Source organism: Serinus canaria, chromosome 1, assembly GCF_022539315.1.
Source record: "Serinus canaria isolate serCan28SL12 chromosome 1, serCan2020, whole genome shotgun sequence".
Taxonomy (NCBI): domain Eukaryota; kingdom Metazoa; phylum Chordata; class Aves; order Passeriformes; family Fringillidae; genus Serinus; species Serinus canaria.
Window position 1 is genome coordinate 101,570,971 of NC_066313.1, and position 16,110 is coordinate 101,587,080.

Genomic DNA, 16,110 nt, shown 5'->3' on the forward strand with positions numbered 1-16,110 from the left:
TTGTCTTGTGTTATCTGTGTGGAAAAGTTTTGAATGGGTTTTGATAAAACAGTTATGGTGCTACGTGAAACTTTTAGCATAATTTGAGCTGACGAATAGGCTGTCTTGTTTACTAACATGGTACTGGACAAAACTGAAATGTTCATGTTCTGTCTCATAAGTCCAAAACTCCTTTTGAGAACTTGCAGAACTTTGTGAAAACCTTTAGGATTTATTATAACCATGTGATGAGATATGTAGGGAAAATGCTTTTCTGTTCTATAGGTTATCTCCTGTCTTGCTTGTGAGTTGGATATATTGACAGAAGTACTTAAACTTCTTGCTTGAAGAGGCATATCTGCATTTGGTTACTCTGTTTTCATGATCTTGGTAATTTATTGAATGTCAAGCTTCTGAATATCCAGGCAGCAGAAACAGAATACCTTTCAGTACTTCCACAAGGATAAGAAAATTCTGCCATTTTCTCCATTTTTAATTTTACTGTTCATCAGTGCTCTAATCTTGCTGTCTAGATTTTTGCTTGGGTGATCTTGTTAAGAGCTCAAAGGCTCCAGCTAGTGCATAATGCAAATGAGTGCTCACTATAAGGTTGAGAAGGCTGGAATGCTCTTCCCCTTGCTGAAAACCACTCAAAAATCCTCACCTAACAAAACAGCCTGTTGGCATGGATAATAAATAGTATGAGGTTTGGCTGCTTTCCTGCTTCCACACAAGGTTGTTGTTATCTAACCTAATTTGTGTCTTCCAGTCAGCTTTCAGCTCCATTCCTCATCCCAAATGTCTGAATACACAGATGCTCCAAACCATGAGCTAGCTAGTATAAAAATTAATTTTCTGCTTGAGACAGCTCCTCTGGTTAGTTGTACTATATATAGGTATAAACTTATTCATTGTTTTCTACACAAATACTTATTTTAAAATCCACTACTCCCCCAGCCTTTTGAAAAAAAAAATTTAAAAAATGAGCTTGCAGTTTTCCCTTGTACCTGTGTAAACCTTAACAAGAGAATTGACAGTTCTGGACTGAATACATTCAGTGTATCACTGAACAAAAAGTTATTGATTACCTAATGTAGATAATACAGTCTTGAAGCCTTGTGAAGAAACAATGTATTAAAGATGACATCCTTTCAAGAGACAATTTCCCTTGCAGAGTTATACAGTGGAATGAAGATAAAATTGAGTGGTATATATAAATTTGGTGAATAAAGATGAAAGGCTGTAATGAAAAGACAGTGAAAAAAAGTGTCTGCTGTAAAAGTTGTAAGATTGAGGGTAATACTAAACTTACCCAACTGGCTATATTTGGCTATATTGTCCTTGACATCTATGCACCCTTACTAGCAGCAGTCTTGGTTTTATCATGAAGCTGAAAAGTCCTAAAGACTTCCTTTCTGGAGAGCTGAAGGGGAGCTGTGGTATTTCTGAATAATTCTTTTGGTATTGATTCAGGTGCACTGTCACCTGCCCTGATGTGTGTTACAGACCCAGCCTCAACATGAGCAGGCTGCTGTTTGTGTGTCAGACTTGCCATTCCTGTGGAAATCAGCTGCCTTGCTGTGCAGACTTGGAGTGAGCTTTTAATTATATAAGATTTAAGAATAACAATGTTAAAATCATAACTTTGTAAGGATAAAGTTATAAGAGTATAGAACAATAGCAATGATTTGCAGTTAGTGTATTTTATTGGGTGCTCCTGTGGTTCTGTCTAGCTTATAAAGATGGCTAATTAAGCAATCTAACTTTTTCTAGGCCAGAAGTTTTTCAGTTTACTTTTTCTAAATACATTTTTCAATTTACTTTTTTAAAGTATTGTTACTGAATCCTCTGAGAGCACCTTCTGTGGGGAGTCTGTTCTTTCTCTACTCAAATGGAATGTCTTCTTCCTTGTTCATCTTTTTATTCCCTGTAATTTGGGCACTGGGGTGCTGCATGATACTCAAAAGGATAAGGTCACTTTTTTCCAGCCTTACTGTAATTTAAAATTACATGATTGACATTTTTATTGCTTGCACTTATGAATATTTTTCCTGGTCCTAAATTTCAGGTTGATTTTTTCGTTTGGCTGTATTTTAAATCTCAGAAATACAACTTAACTAGTTTAACAATTTACATATCTTAATTATTCATAATTTATGCTTCCTGTGAGATTCCTTGCGTTTTGTCTCCTACAAGCTTTTTATACGGTATAAGACATTTCTTTTTTAAGTGGGAAAGATTTGGAAGTGCATTTGAGAGTGGAATGGCCAAAATGGCTGTGCCCTGAGTACTGTGATGACAGCAACATGAGTTCTCTTGAGGGTCCCTGCTACAGCATCAACACTCAGAGAGGTGTGTGAAGGAGAAGCTCCAGGGAGAGCCAGCATCATGCCTAGTGATGCTTTTATTCTGTTGGACCAGTCATGAATTTCTCTAAATGATGTATCATGACAGGCAGCCTGCTTAGCTACTTTTTAGAGTTACTGAAATCTAGCTTCTCTCTCTCCTTTTAGTCTTTCACAAGGCAGATTTAGCTGGCATCTAAAATTGTGTATTCCCAAAGAAGCAAAGAACGTCACTGTGCAGTCTCAAGATGGGCCTGTTTGGTGTCTGATGAAAAATAAGGTGATTGCTCAGAGGATGGCATTCAGTGTGCAGAGATTGTGAGTGCAAATAAGTTACTTAGATGAGGGGGAATGAATCTTTACAAACAATTTTATATGTTGCTAGAAAAATTAACCTATATTCTGTTGTGATTGGGCTGCTTTTTGTGGGTATGGAGGTAAATGGTGGTGATGTTTATTCTTATGCCAATGTTGGCAATATGTGACAAAGTCTCCAGTTTCTCCTTTTGTCTATAGAGTTTAGTTAGACATCAGTTCCTTCTATTAGGAGTGCTGTATCTGGTGAAGTTCACCTCTTTGAGTGGAAATGAGCATTTCTGAGAGCAATACAAGTTTTGTCTGAGCTGTCCAGATTTAGCAAATGTTTTTAGAAGCATTGCACCATGATCGAGAACCATCTGACTGACATTCAAGTTGAGATGTCTCTTGTTCTTGCTGAAAAGTTTCTGAAGTGTCTGTCTTCTTAATGAAATTCTCTGTTTCCCTGTTTTTGTGGTTGTCTTGGTAGAGCAGGGCTGTAGCTGCAGTCACAGGCTTGGGAAGGAGGGGAGGAAGTCCTGTGAGGAAGCTGCTGGACTTTGTACACTCGGGGTCCATACTCCTCCTTTTCTCAATTTATCATCTGCTGTGGATTCTGCCCTTGAAGCACACTTGAATGGTTACATAGTTCTGTACTGCAAGTACCTGTATGTTCTGTGTGATCACCAGAATGGAGGGAGAAGTTGCTGGTAACACTTCTTAACTCTAAGGATTGTTTCTTTATGGTGAGAATGTTTGTCTCTTGTACTGTTGTACTTCTCATTGAAGCTTCTCAGGTTGCAGATGCTCAGATGTTGTATTTTTTTGGTAGCATGTTTTAACTTTTCTTGTGGGACAGAGTCCAAATTTTGGAAGCATTTGATAGAATTTCTTGTCAGATATGTTGAACTTAGGAAAATTTTAGTTGCTTTTATCAGAAAGGTGAAGTATCTTTCTAATTAAATGCTATTGGTTCTACATTGTTAAACTGCTACTCTAAGACAAAGAATAGTAGTCTAATGAGAAAATTCTTCCAATCTTGAAAAAATGTAACTCAGACCAGCTGACTGCTGCTAAACTGGGATGTTCTATCTCTTCCAGTCATAGCCAGCTGCTTTTCTTCTGTCCTATAGACAAAATATCCCTTGCACTTGGAGGTACTAAGTCTAATAATAACAACTATACCACATTCCTTTTCAAGCTTGTAGGTCAGAATTTACTCAGAAATGTTGCAAAGTAGATGCATGGTTTTCCTGTGAGGCTCACCCTCAGACACTGCTCCTGAGCTTCCTACAGACTTTTGCCTGGAAGCCCTCTAATCATGAGACTTCTTGCTTTGCCAGTTTGGAACTGCACAAATTACTTTCTGTCTTCCTCTGTATTTGGTAAAATAATTTGTAGTTTGTAAAATAACTTAGTTAATTTTTAAAGGAATACCTCACCTGCTTTAGTGTTTTGGTGCCAGGGCTGAGAAAAAGCCTGCAGTTTTTCTGTCTGTTATTTGTAGGAGTTTGTTGTAAAGTTTGAAAGATTAAATTAAAGATTTCTTCACTTGTTGAATGTGAGCATTCAAAACTCCTAATACAACCAGATAGTTCTGCCCAGATAGATGTGTACATCCAGGGCAAAAAACTCCAAGCTTAATTCTAACCCCTGAGGAAAACATGAATCTTCAGAACACTTCTGACTATAGTTTTTATCCTATTAGTCAATAGGAAGTGTTTATGTTCCAGGATTAAAACTGTAAAAGTAAAAACCTAAAAGTTTTTAGTTCTTGCCTTGTTCTTAGGTGGATTTACACTTTTTCCTTGTGGGTAATCTTAAGATTGGTGTCTTTTTCTTCATGTTTGGATTTGGCAATTGAATGGTGCAGAACAGGACAAAATCTATGGCTTTTTCTCAAAGTGGTCTAAAAACTTTACAGTTGGGGCAGTCAGTTTTAAACACTCATTGTCTGGTGAAACATGTGCCACCCAGAACCTTGTTAGACTGGTAGGTAATGCCAGAGGTAGAGCAGATGGCAAAAAACTAAAATATATCACAATTATTTCATGCACTGGTGGCAGTGCTGGTTATGGTGCTGAGGAATCAATTTTGAGTTATGGAGAAGAAGATTGAAAATAACATATATTTTACCTGGAAGGGAAAGTGTGTGGGGATAAATCCTCCATCACATTGACTACATGTGAAAGGAGTAGCTGGAATCTCAGTGGAGTTGTCTGGTACATAAGGTGTTGATTGATTTTTGACCCTTGAGTAGCTGAAAGTTGCCTCCTAAGTCACTGAGATGTGTCTTTGTGCACAACTGATCTTAGCAGAAAAGATGCTGTCCTGTACTTTGTCATCTGTGTGACATTACTTTCCTTTAGCATTTAGTAGAGCCATTCTGTTAAGGTGCTCCAGAGATGTCAGATCAAACCTTGCTTCAGGTTATTTAGCTACTTGAGCTCAAATAATAGTTTGTTAAAAAGTGAGAAACTGGGAGTTGAAGGTGCAAACCTCTCTTTTCAAACTTTTTACTCTCTTGCTAATACCTAGAATTTAGGGAGTCAACTCCTGAAGTCTTAGAAAATAGGAATACTGTAATCTAAAGCAGTATTTTTAGTTCCCTTACTTAAGTGATACTTTTTCTTTTGTTTCACATGCGTTATTTTACATCTAAAACATATTTAGACAAGCTTATTTGCTTGTATATCTAGCCTATTTATAGTGTTGTTTATTTAATAATAAACCATTTTAAAATTATTTACTTGTGCTTGTTGAATGATAATCAAGATTCTGCTAAGAAAGGCTTTCACAAATATTAATAAATTATTTTGTGGAAAAGAAATGCAACATTGCCCATTTCTTAACAAAATTCTAATTTAAATAAATATGTGTAAGGCAGGTTGCTTACACAGATTGCACTTTTACAGTGTATGCTTCTGGATAGCTGACAAGTGCCAAATGTTTGTTTAAAGTGTATCCATCACTGAGGAAGAACTTTATTTCTAAAAGAAGTAAATAAAAATAAGGTTGCAAGTACTGAGCTAGATTAAGCTTATTTATGTAAACGGAAATATCTTACTTCCAGATAAGTATAACTTGGTACTTCTACTACAGCCTAGATTGGGAGGGCAGCACTTGTTCTACCAGCTTTTTCCATTGTTACCCATGGCTTCCTGCAGCTGAACAGCAGGGGTAGCACCCTCTGTTTTTGCAAGCAGACACAAGACTCAAAATGTGCCTCGAAAAGATAATGAGGGGTATTTTGCTCATCCTTAGCATTACACAACCATTCGTGAACATGTCAGCAGATTGCATAAAATGGTAAAATGCAGTTCTGTACCTACTCTGCAGAGACCTCCTGGAGACCTCTGGTGATGGCCTCTCACTCTTTGCCATGGGGCAGGGCTGTGGCTGACAGATGGATGATTTGTTCTGGTTTGGGAGGCAGCTTATGCAGATTCCTTCCCTACAGGCAGAATTTACTCCTCTTAAGGTGTTCTCATATAATCTTCTGGGTTGGGCCCCACTTGATTTGCTTTCCAGCTGTGAGAAGTGTGGGTCCAGAGTAAGGGATTGTGCTACATTCTCCATGAGTAAGGACAGGGGTCTTTGTATGCAGATTGCAGCTCAGCAGAGTCCTGATTGATTCTTTCAAGTGTAGTAGTGCATCTTTTTTGGGGTGAGTTTCCTGGATATTTACAGTTCAGTTCTTGTTTGTTAGAAAGAGTGGTATGGTTTTACAATTTTTTTATGGAAACACATGAAATTACTTGAAAGTTAAAAGAGTTCTGTTCAGTGATGAGAGGTCTTACACATGTGTTTATTTTTCCTCTTTTGAATAAGCAGAATGAGCTATAGTTAACTGCAGTTGAGTAGATCCATCCATTCTCTAGCATGAGACAGAGCTCTAGAGCTGTGCTAGCTTGTTCTGTAACACTTAAGTGAACTGGGGAATACTTGGCCATGGTGCTTTATCTCCAGAGCAAAATGACAACTTTCCTTTACAGAGATGGTTTGCAGTTCTGTTTCACCAAGCCTTTTTTGTTAACCTCTTTTTATCCCAGATTATCAAGGGTTAGGTAATTCCAGAAATCCATCAATGAATGACTGACTTTAAAAGTGCTTGGGGTTTTTGAAATTATATTTGTCTTATATACCAAGGAGAGGGTATGTTACAGGATAATATTTACGTGCTGCTTATTTGAAGCAGATATTTATTTGAAGTATGCAAATATTCTTGATCAGAGGCTCTTAAAATGCAGTTGATTTTGGGATCATGTGGTGATTCTTCAGAGTAATGTTCCATGCTTCTGGTTGAATACAGTTTTGTAGTTTTGCTTGTATGTGCTGCTGGCACAGTCAGGTTCCAGAGCCATATCTGTGTTTTATTAGGTGTCCAGTAAAGCTCATTGGTTTGGTTTGGCATGGAAAACCTCAAACCTTAACCTTTGAGAATTTCTGTACAATCTGTATCCAAAAGTGCATCAGTGTAGGATGGATATTCAGACTGATTAGTCTGCAAATTCCTCAGTTAAACAATGACACTGCTTTCAGTGGGAGAACATGAATATTCTAGAGGCTCTCCAGATCTGTGAGGCAGATTGCAGTCAAAGTTAATTTTTAAAAACTTACTTTGTTCATCTGATTTAGAATGCAACGCCCTAATTTGATAAACCCAGCTGCTGTACCTTTTTCTCCTTTCTAGTGTCATTAACAATGACAAGTATCTTTGACTAGAAATTTAAGACTACAGGTGTAAGTCAGTTGTTGACCACTGTGTGTGTTTTGTGTATGTTCAGAGCCTTTAGAACAACATAAGAAAGATCATCCACTGTCAACCCCTCTGCCTTAGGTAAGGATACCTTTCACTAAACCAGGCTGCTCAGAGCTTCATCCAACAATTAGTCATTACTGTTAGTCACTAATTGCTGTTACAATGTTCTTACCAAAAAAGATACTTCAGAGCACATAGTGTCTGGTTTTGTTAAAGGCTCAGTCACAAGTTTGATGTGCTTGTGTCATGTATAATTGTATTAAATATTAGTAATATCAAAAATTAGTCATAAACATATTGATGATGAAAATTTCCAAGTGAAGAACACTTGCAATGACAAGTGTATCCTGAAGGTATGTGAGGCAAGTGATTCCCACACATCAGAAAAAGAGTGATTCTTACTTAAGACTTGTGTTTCACTGCCAGGTGTGATAACTGTGCTGCTCAGATGAGTTTGAGTGCTGGGTGCAAGGCAGAACTCAAGCCCAAAACTAAAAGCAGGAAACATCCTGTCTTCCTTAATAGCAGCAGTTATTTTGGCTTGTTCACATCAGCTACCATGCAGTTTTCTGTTTCACCTCGTGCCAGCTCTTCACCACACAAGGATGCAGTTGAATTTGGGGAGTTAAGAGTTCTGCCGGATTAGAAAAGAGGTGAGAAATTTTGGCTGGATTAGTGAGTTGGGTATGGTTTACTACATGCTCAGATGAGCTGTAGTGCACACACAAGAGCAGCAGCATGGGAGAGGTTGCATCCCATTAAAATGAGAAACTGTTTCTTAAGCATAGATGGCATGCAGTCTTTTTGTTTAAAAAGCAACATATCTCCAAGGAAGAGAGGAGCAGGGCTTTTAATGTTCTCATTAATTGCTAGACACTATTTAAAACAAGAAAAGCTCTTTTCATTTCAATTACTTAATGGAAAAAAAAATATTGTAATGTGCAAGAGTGTCCAGTCTTCTGCTGGGCTTTTTTCCCTCTTCATTGACTCCTGCTTGTACATGTAAAGATCTCTTCTTTTGTCATACAGTCCATGTTAGCATTACTGCTAGGGGAAATTTCATCACTTCTAAATCCTACTATGCCCATTTCAGTTTTCTTTTACTGCTTTAGTAGACTTTGAGTCAAAATCACTAAAAAACCCCAATATTGATTGAACAGGTGGGCACTTAGGAGGGTTAAGAAGGAAACCACATACAGACAACCCCTCTCTATTTACTTGATTTCCAGAGCTTCTGTCGGGAGAGATGGTGACTGAACTTCTCTTGTTTTTAAAGGAATTGAGTGAAAGTGGTGTGCACTTTATTTCAGCCTATTTGACTTAGACTAGCCCTGTGTTTTAACCAGGCTTTGTGGTGCACAAAAAGACCAGACTTCAGTATACATCAGCATGAGGCAAGGAGCACATGCATTATGAGTGTTTAGTGTAACATGAATTCACATTTTGTGAGCTCTTGCCATGCAGGAGCATCTGCCTTCAGAATCTGCTGGTGACTAGGGGTTGTGTGCAGTGCAGCTGCCCTGGGTTTGCTAAAAGAACATGTGAGGTGTGTAAAACATGACACAGTAGTTGATTGCCTTGAAATCATTTTAGCATGGATAGCATTTGGATATAAAAACATCCACAAAGTTGAGTGTGTCCTTTCTTTTGAAAAATAAAAAATTGCTGCACATAAGAGACATGATGGAAGATGTGTACAGTCTATACAATCTTCTAGCAGTAGATTGAGACCAGTGGCACTTCCCCGAAAAAATAAATTACCCGAAATTTGCAGCACATTCATATTCAATTTCATCACAGCAGATGCTCATTAGTATGTTGTTATTAATTGGTATTCACTTTAGGTTTTGTTTAAAATGAAGATAATAATTAGGTTTTAATTACTGCATCTTTCTAAGGGGGGGGAGGGGAGGAAATGCCTCTCAAAACACTGAAGTATTTCCTGTACGCTTTGCTCCATTGCATCTAAGCCTTGTAAGAGTTCCTAAGACACATTTTTCTGCCAAGAGACTTCTTCTCTGTTTCCTTTTATTTCTTTCTTGTTTTTAAAATATTAAGGATTTGTTTGATGGACATACTGAATCTTACCACAGTAGTAAGAGCCACTATTCTTTTTAATCAAAATTATCAAAAGGCTTTTCACAAAAGTAACTCTCTCAAGCAGCTGATTAATGAAGTGGTGCCACTGTTTTGTATTATAATTAATTGAAGTAATACAAATAACTTCTGTAGCCTGTGGAAATTATCTCTTTTGCAAAGCAGTCTGTTAGAGGTAGCAAACTAAATGGTGGGGGTTTTTTTGGTAGATTTTATTTAATTTCTTACCGCCTTTATCATCCTTAAAACCATAGGTGACACAAAAGTGAACAAAGAATACACCATAAGGAGGGCTTGAAGATATAGGAGAGAGTCAGGTGTAGAAGAAAACAAAAGGGCAGAAAAAGTGAGGATGCAGAAAAGACTTAAAGGGTTATGAGTGTGATGGGACTACAGAGAAATGTAAGAATTTGGGAGATGCCAGAGAATAAATGAAAGATTGCAGAGGAATATGAGTAATCTGAAGAGTTTTGAAGAAGCATTGACCATCATGTATTTGGTTAATGCAGGAATTCCCAGTGAAGTTTCTTGCAGGGGGAACAATTTTAAACTAGCGGAGAGTGTATTTAGATTAGGTGTTCTGAGGAAATTCTTTACTGTGAGGGTTGTAGGCCCTGGAACAAGCTGCCCAGGGGAACTGTGCATCCCCCATCCCTTGGAAGTATTTCAGACCAGATTAGAATGGGCTTTGAGCAACCTCATAGAAGCAATCTAGTGGAAGATGTCCCTGCCTGTGGCGGGGACGGTGAAATTAGATGATCTTTAAGATGCATTCCAACCCAAACTGTTCTATGATTCTAAAATTAATTTAAATACGGACATCTAGTTGTCTGACCTGTTTAAATGAATATCTAACCTCCATATCTATCTAACCTCCATATCTATCTAATCTCCATATCTAACCTCCTTAGATAGGGAGGTTTTGTGTGCTGGTTAAAAGGTGTTTCATGGAATAGCACTGCATCCAGATGAGTAAAACATCAGCATTTGAATCACTAGTTCAGTCTCCTGCTGCCTTGCTGTTGTGAATTTCCATCAGCTTTTCCTTCTGTCTTTCCCTCTTTCTTTTCCTGATTGCTTTTCTGACCTCATTTCTCTAGGTTGCTGTGCTGCCCTTCAGTACTGAATGGGTTCTAGAGGCTGGTGTATTTCCCTCTCGGGTGCCCTCTTAACAGGAGGAAGGACAGTGAGGCATCCCAACTGAAGGTCCTTGGAGGGTAATTTAAACTAACCAGCACTGAGGGAGGAGCCTTTTAATTTCAAGACCTTAATGCAGCTGCCACCAAACTTCCCTAAATACCAGAAAAGCCAGTGAGAGATTGGAGATTGTGCATCTTGATTTCTCCTCAAAACTGCATTGTGTTTAGGGTAAGAAGATGGCAGCCAATAGTTAAGTCTTTCCAGGGCCCCTTAATTTCTGGAAGTTGAGCTTTTGCAGTTCTAAAAAAGAGGAGGAAAGGTGGGCACTGGCTATTTTTGTACTCTCCAGATTAAGAAAACAAATTTCTGTTCTCACATCTTGTTACAGAAGGGTCACTTTCCTCTGGAAAAATCCTTACTCCTTGAGTACGCTGTTCTGGACTGGGGGGAGAGCTGTCTGGTATGGCTGGAGTGAGTGTGCAAGGGGACCTTGCACTGGAGCTGAGTTTTTAGGCATTTGTGAGACAGAAGAGATGGTTCTACCCTTCAGCCCAGTTCCTTGTTCAAACATCAGCAGCTGCAGGGTCAGGGCAGATGCTGAGCCAGATGTTGTGTTTAAGCAGGGTGGACTTGGCCGTTTGTGGAGGCACCACTGTCCTTCAGGAGCTCCTGGGAATTCCCCTTTCCTTATGTGTGCCCTGGTGGACATTGTCTGGTGTGTGTGGTAGCTGAGCAAGATAATTTTCTTTTCATGACTGAGTGCTTTATGTTTAGTCATGGGAAAATTTTCTTTTCCATTGTTCATAATTCACCAGTTCTTCTAAGACACCATCGGTTTCCTGCTGCGTGGTCTTGTGTAATCTTAAATTCTTCCTAGGAAGGCAGTTGGAGATTTGCAGTTGGGCTCATGATGCTACAGGAAACAGTTCTACAACCATTTCAAACCTAGATTTAAATTAATATTTTGTTGGATAAACACAATGGTTTATTTTTAATACATCTGTTATTTTTATATTAGAAGCCTAATTTTTCTGTCAAAGAAGTGAATAACTGTGAATGAAAAATATATACCTTTTGTTCCTTCATCTGTTGATTGTGGTTTTAAATGCAATTTTAAAAAATAGTTTGGTTGCATGAAAAGAACAAAATGTTCTTTCCATGAGTGGAAGCTCTGAAAGAAGCAGACTTACCTGCAGAATTTAGTTCTTAAGGAAATAAAGAAATCAAACATCATGGAGTAAATAAAGACTTTGAAATAGAGTTTTATTTTCATGTTCTCGCCATTCAGTCTATCCTAGGAAGAAAGAATGCATAAATGGTGATACAAATTTAGCTCCAGTTCTTCCTGTAATGCTGGGGTCTTGGGTTTTCTTAACACAAAAGAATGGCCATTAAAATTAAATATTATTTGGGTTTAAAGTTTCAGGAGTTGGGATTTTTTTCCCTTTTTTAAACCTACAGGTTGTCAGAAATAAAGAAAATGTAAGAAGCGGTGATATAAGTAGTTCTTAAAGTCCTTTCAAATTTAAGGTGCCTTGTCCTTGTATTCATAAATATGCCATGATATTAATACTTAATTGCATGAGAGTCTTAACGTTTTGGTTTTTACCAGTTACTAAGTGTAAGATACAGGAAGCAAAAGGGAAGGAGATACTAGGACATTATCAATAAAAAAAAATTGTGCGTGTGTATATATATCTGCCTATGTGTGCATGTATACATTTTTACATACTGATTTTTGTACTTTCTTTATCCATTTAAGCAGTGACTTTCAATTAGCCTGCCTACTAATATCAGGTCACAAAACTCTATAGCTGATGCTTTATTCTTTCGTGTGAGTTGTCATTCGTTTGCTTCAGTTGGCTGGCAAAGGTTGTTGTATATCCATTACCAGCAACACAGCACTTTGCATTTCTGAATTGACAAGCAGCTATATTGACCTAGCGCTTATTATGGGTCAACAGCTGCGTTAACCGACGGAAGGACTGAGGGGCAATTAAAATGAATTGGCAAAAATATATCTTCCTAATTTACTCCAATTTGTTATTTATGCTAACATTGTATGGCTTCTATGGTGACACTAAACAGAATGGACCCAATAATGGCAATTAACATAAAAATATAATGGCTAATCAAATTGACAGCAACTGTTTCTCATCATCTCGACACACAATACATTATCAAAACAAACTATTATGAAGGAGGTAATTTCAGTGTTCTATTCAACCTGCTTCATGTGTGCAGTCAGGGAGATGTGTACCAGCAATTACAGCTGAATCTAAAAAACTAAACAAATAACTTAATCGCTGTCGTCCTCCTTTTTTCTTCTTCAGGAAGCAGTAATCAGGATTTACTAAAAATAACTGGTGTATAATAGTATAATGATGATGCATATCGTAGAATAGCTAATAAGGAATAAAATATGCTTCTGTGTGTCTTTTTTTAAAATAGGTTCACATGAAGTGGAAAAAAACTATACTGTTAAAATATATAAAAAATAACTAAGCAGTAGCAATAGTTGTCAGATGTCTCAACATGACTTGCTTAATAGTTACAGATACTTATTGCATGTCAATAGAAGTGTAAAATTAGCTGAATGTAGTAGCAAAACTTGGCTTGAATGGGCAGAAGACTGAAAAGCTAAGTTAAAGTAGAATTCCCTTAAGCAGAAATCATTTACCAGTTGTTCTTCCACTGCATTTTCAGGATCATTCTTAGTGATATGCTGCATGGCAGTTTTCCGTTGGTTTAACCACATCCTATGTTTTATAGCTCATCAAGATCTTTGAGGGTTTGTGTATGTCTGTCTCTGCACAAAATACATTAAAATGGGAACTACTTCCAAATTTGATGCTGTTAAAATGATCTTATTCTTTGTAATGAACTTCTCAAACTACTGCTGGCCAGTATCTGAAATTCTGTATCTTAAACAGCAGGGAGGGGAATGTTGTTATTAGGAACAAAAGTGCAGGAGATGAACTTGAAAGGTTTTAATTGTAGTGTGGTCTAGATGGATCTCATGTCTATTCAAGTAATTTCTGGAGCACAGAACAGTGGCAGTGATAGGAGAGCATCCAGGTGGGCACTTTGGAACTAGAGGAATAGCAGAGGGGCTTGGCATAACTGGCCTTCAGACCATTTAATTGAGTATCATATTCTACAGGTACACATCTGCAGATTTTTGAACTGCATGTGTGATTACTAACATGCAGTAGCCTTCACAGATGTGTACAGCAAGGTGATGATGTAGCTGTAAAGGTGTATATGCACTTGTTCATATTTGGGTGAGACATTCCCAAATTATGGAACCACAGCTGGAGCTGGAGGAGGGGAATACAGACAAACACCTGTGCTCATAAAATAATAGACATTAATTATTTTTTTCTTAGTTCATTATATTGTTACAATATACTAAAGCACCAAAGTTATTCCTTTGTCTCATCATTCCTACGATTTCTATTTTCTTGCTAAGGCATCATTGTGATATGTGAATCTATAAGAATGGATAAATGTATTTTCAGTTTCTGTAAGAACTTACAAGTTTATTTGATTCATGTAAGTGTTTGGTGTAAATTGTGAGTTAAGTGTAGAGGTGTAATAAGGACACTGTAATAATAATTCCAAAAGCTGACATGAGTAGATCATATAAACTCTTGGAAGAAAACCAAAGAGAAATATCATTTTTTAATAGTGGACTTAGAAATGGGTGCAAGAGACACACTTTTGGGTTGGGTTTTTAATTGCTGTCTTCTTACATTACAGTATTCTGATAAGGCCCTGTACACTCAGCTCTGCTTCTACCGATACATTTTTGATGTGGACTATGCGATGGATAAGGTGGTTACTGACGAAGAGAGAGGTACGTGTAAATTTTTAATTAATTAACCACGGTTCAGTAGCAATTTTGCATGCTAGACACTAAACCTACTGTACTCTTCAAATTTGAACTATGAGGCTGTAATGTAAAACAGAAAACAGAAGGAAGTATGAATTTAAAAATCCCCTGTAAAGGGGAAAGTCTTCAGTCAGAGATCACCACTTTAAGAATATGTTATATGCCCCCTTTCTGCTTTTGAAGTTACTGTGTTTTGGAAAATGTGCTTTTCTTGTGTGTTACACCCTTAGCGAAATCCCTTTGCTTGAAGGACATGTTACCTTCAGTAAATAGATTAATTAAAATATGTGCATAAGTAAAATTTACATTCAACTGTTAGTATTGAAGAGATGCTTTTATCAGGGAGAAAAAATGAGGACACAAGAAAGGCAGTAATGCTAATTGTCTTCAAACCTCTCTAAAATAAAATACAGATTAACCTATTTTAGGAAGATTTTTTTGCCTTCTCCCAATTACCATAACATTTCTGAGCTAAAACATTTCTAAGCTGTAACGGATCAATGGGTTTTGTGCAGCTAAGTGATTTTCAAGCTGACAGAAGAACATTTCTGAGAGTGGGCTAATGCTTGGAATTCTGAAAAAAGGCATGTTTGGGTCCCACCACTGAAGCATGATGTCCACAGAGAGCACTGGGCTGTGTCCTCTGTGGATCTGGAGGTGCCTGTGAGGAAAAGGGGCTGCTGTTGGGACTGTCTGTGTTCTGATGGCTGCTTTGCTGTCAAAATCATCCCCACCCCTGCCCTGCATCTGCACTTAAGTTACTGGGTGGTGATAAGAGATTATATAAAATTCAGTCTTTCTAAGTGTTATTTTGATAAGCCATGTATGGAAAGGAAAATGGTGTCACCTCCTAGCTAAAATCTTCTCAAATAAGCAAACGGGCTGCTTTTGGCCTCTTGCACTTAGGTTTCTTCTTGCAGAGGTTCTCATTTCTTCTCCTAATCCCTTTAAGTCAGTGAACTCACTCTGATGCTTGCATTTCCCAGTGGCTTTGTACATCCAGAGAGGCCACAGTGTGTAGCCATGTCAGTCTAATACATCTGTGGAGATGTACTGAAGGAATGTTGTGGAGTGGATGCCGCTGGTGGCTGAAACCAAACTGTGTGTAGATCTCTCACCCAGTATAAGGGCATAAGAGCAGAAATCATCAATAGAGATCATGTCATGGGTGGTCACATCCAATCCCCTTTGACAGCTTCCCATTGCATTCCCATTTTTCAGGACTGCAAGTTTCTGGAGCTTCATTTGGAAACCTATGATTGGTTCTCCTTTTGCTGCACTTCCAAAGTGTTTCAGCCTATTGATCTGTGATGACTAAAAATCCACTGTTATTTTCATGTTCTAACGTGTTTGTGGCTATTTTATGGCCATTCACTAAATGTTTATTTGTTTTACTTCCCTGATGTTCTCTACTGTGCTTTTGGAAACAGTGATGACATCTCTGTTTTGTTTTGCAACTAAGGCAGAGACACTCTTAACTTTCTTTAAGAAGAATTGGTCTCTTCTGTATGATTCTTCCTCTTAACACCTTTATGTGCAGTCTTTTCTACGTTGAATTAATCTTTGGAGTATGCAAATCTAGAAATTATGTGATA

At 37.8% G+C, this 16,110-nt stretch overlaps 1 protein-coding gene across 1 annotated transcript in view; it reads left to right on the forward strand.

Annotated features, from left to right (window-relative positions):
• POLA1 (DNA polymerase alpha 1, catalytic subunit) overlaps positions 1-16,110 on the forward strand; it is a 186,044-nt gene that overhangs the window by 129,115 nt on the left and 40,819 nt on the right. Inside the window, 1 exon segment of the mRNA XM_030234270.2 lies at positions 14,383-14,479. Within this exon segment, the coding sequence (XP_030090130.2) occupies positions 14,383-14,479 (97 nt within the window).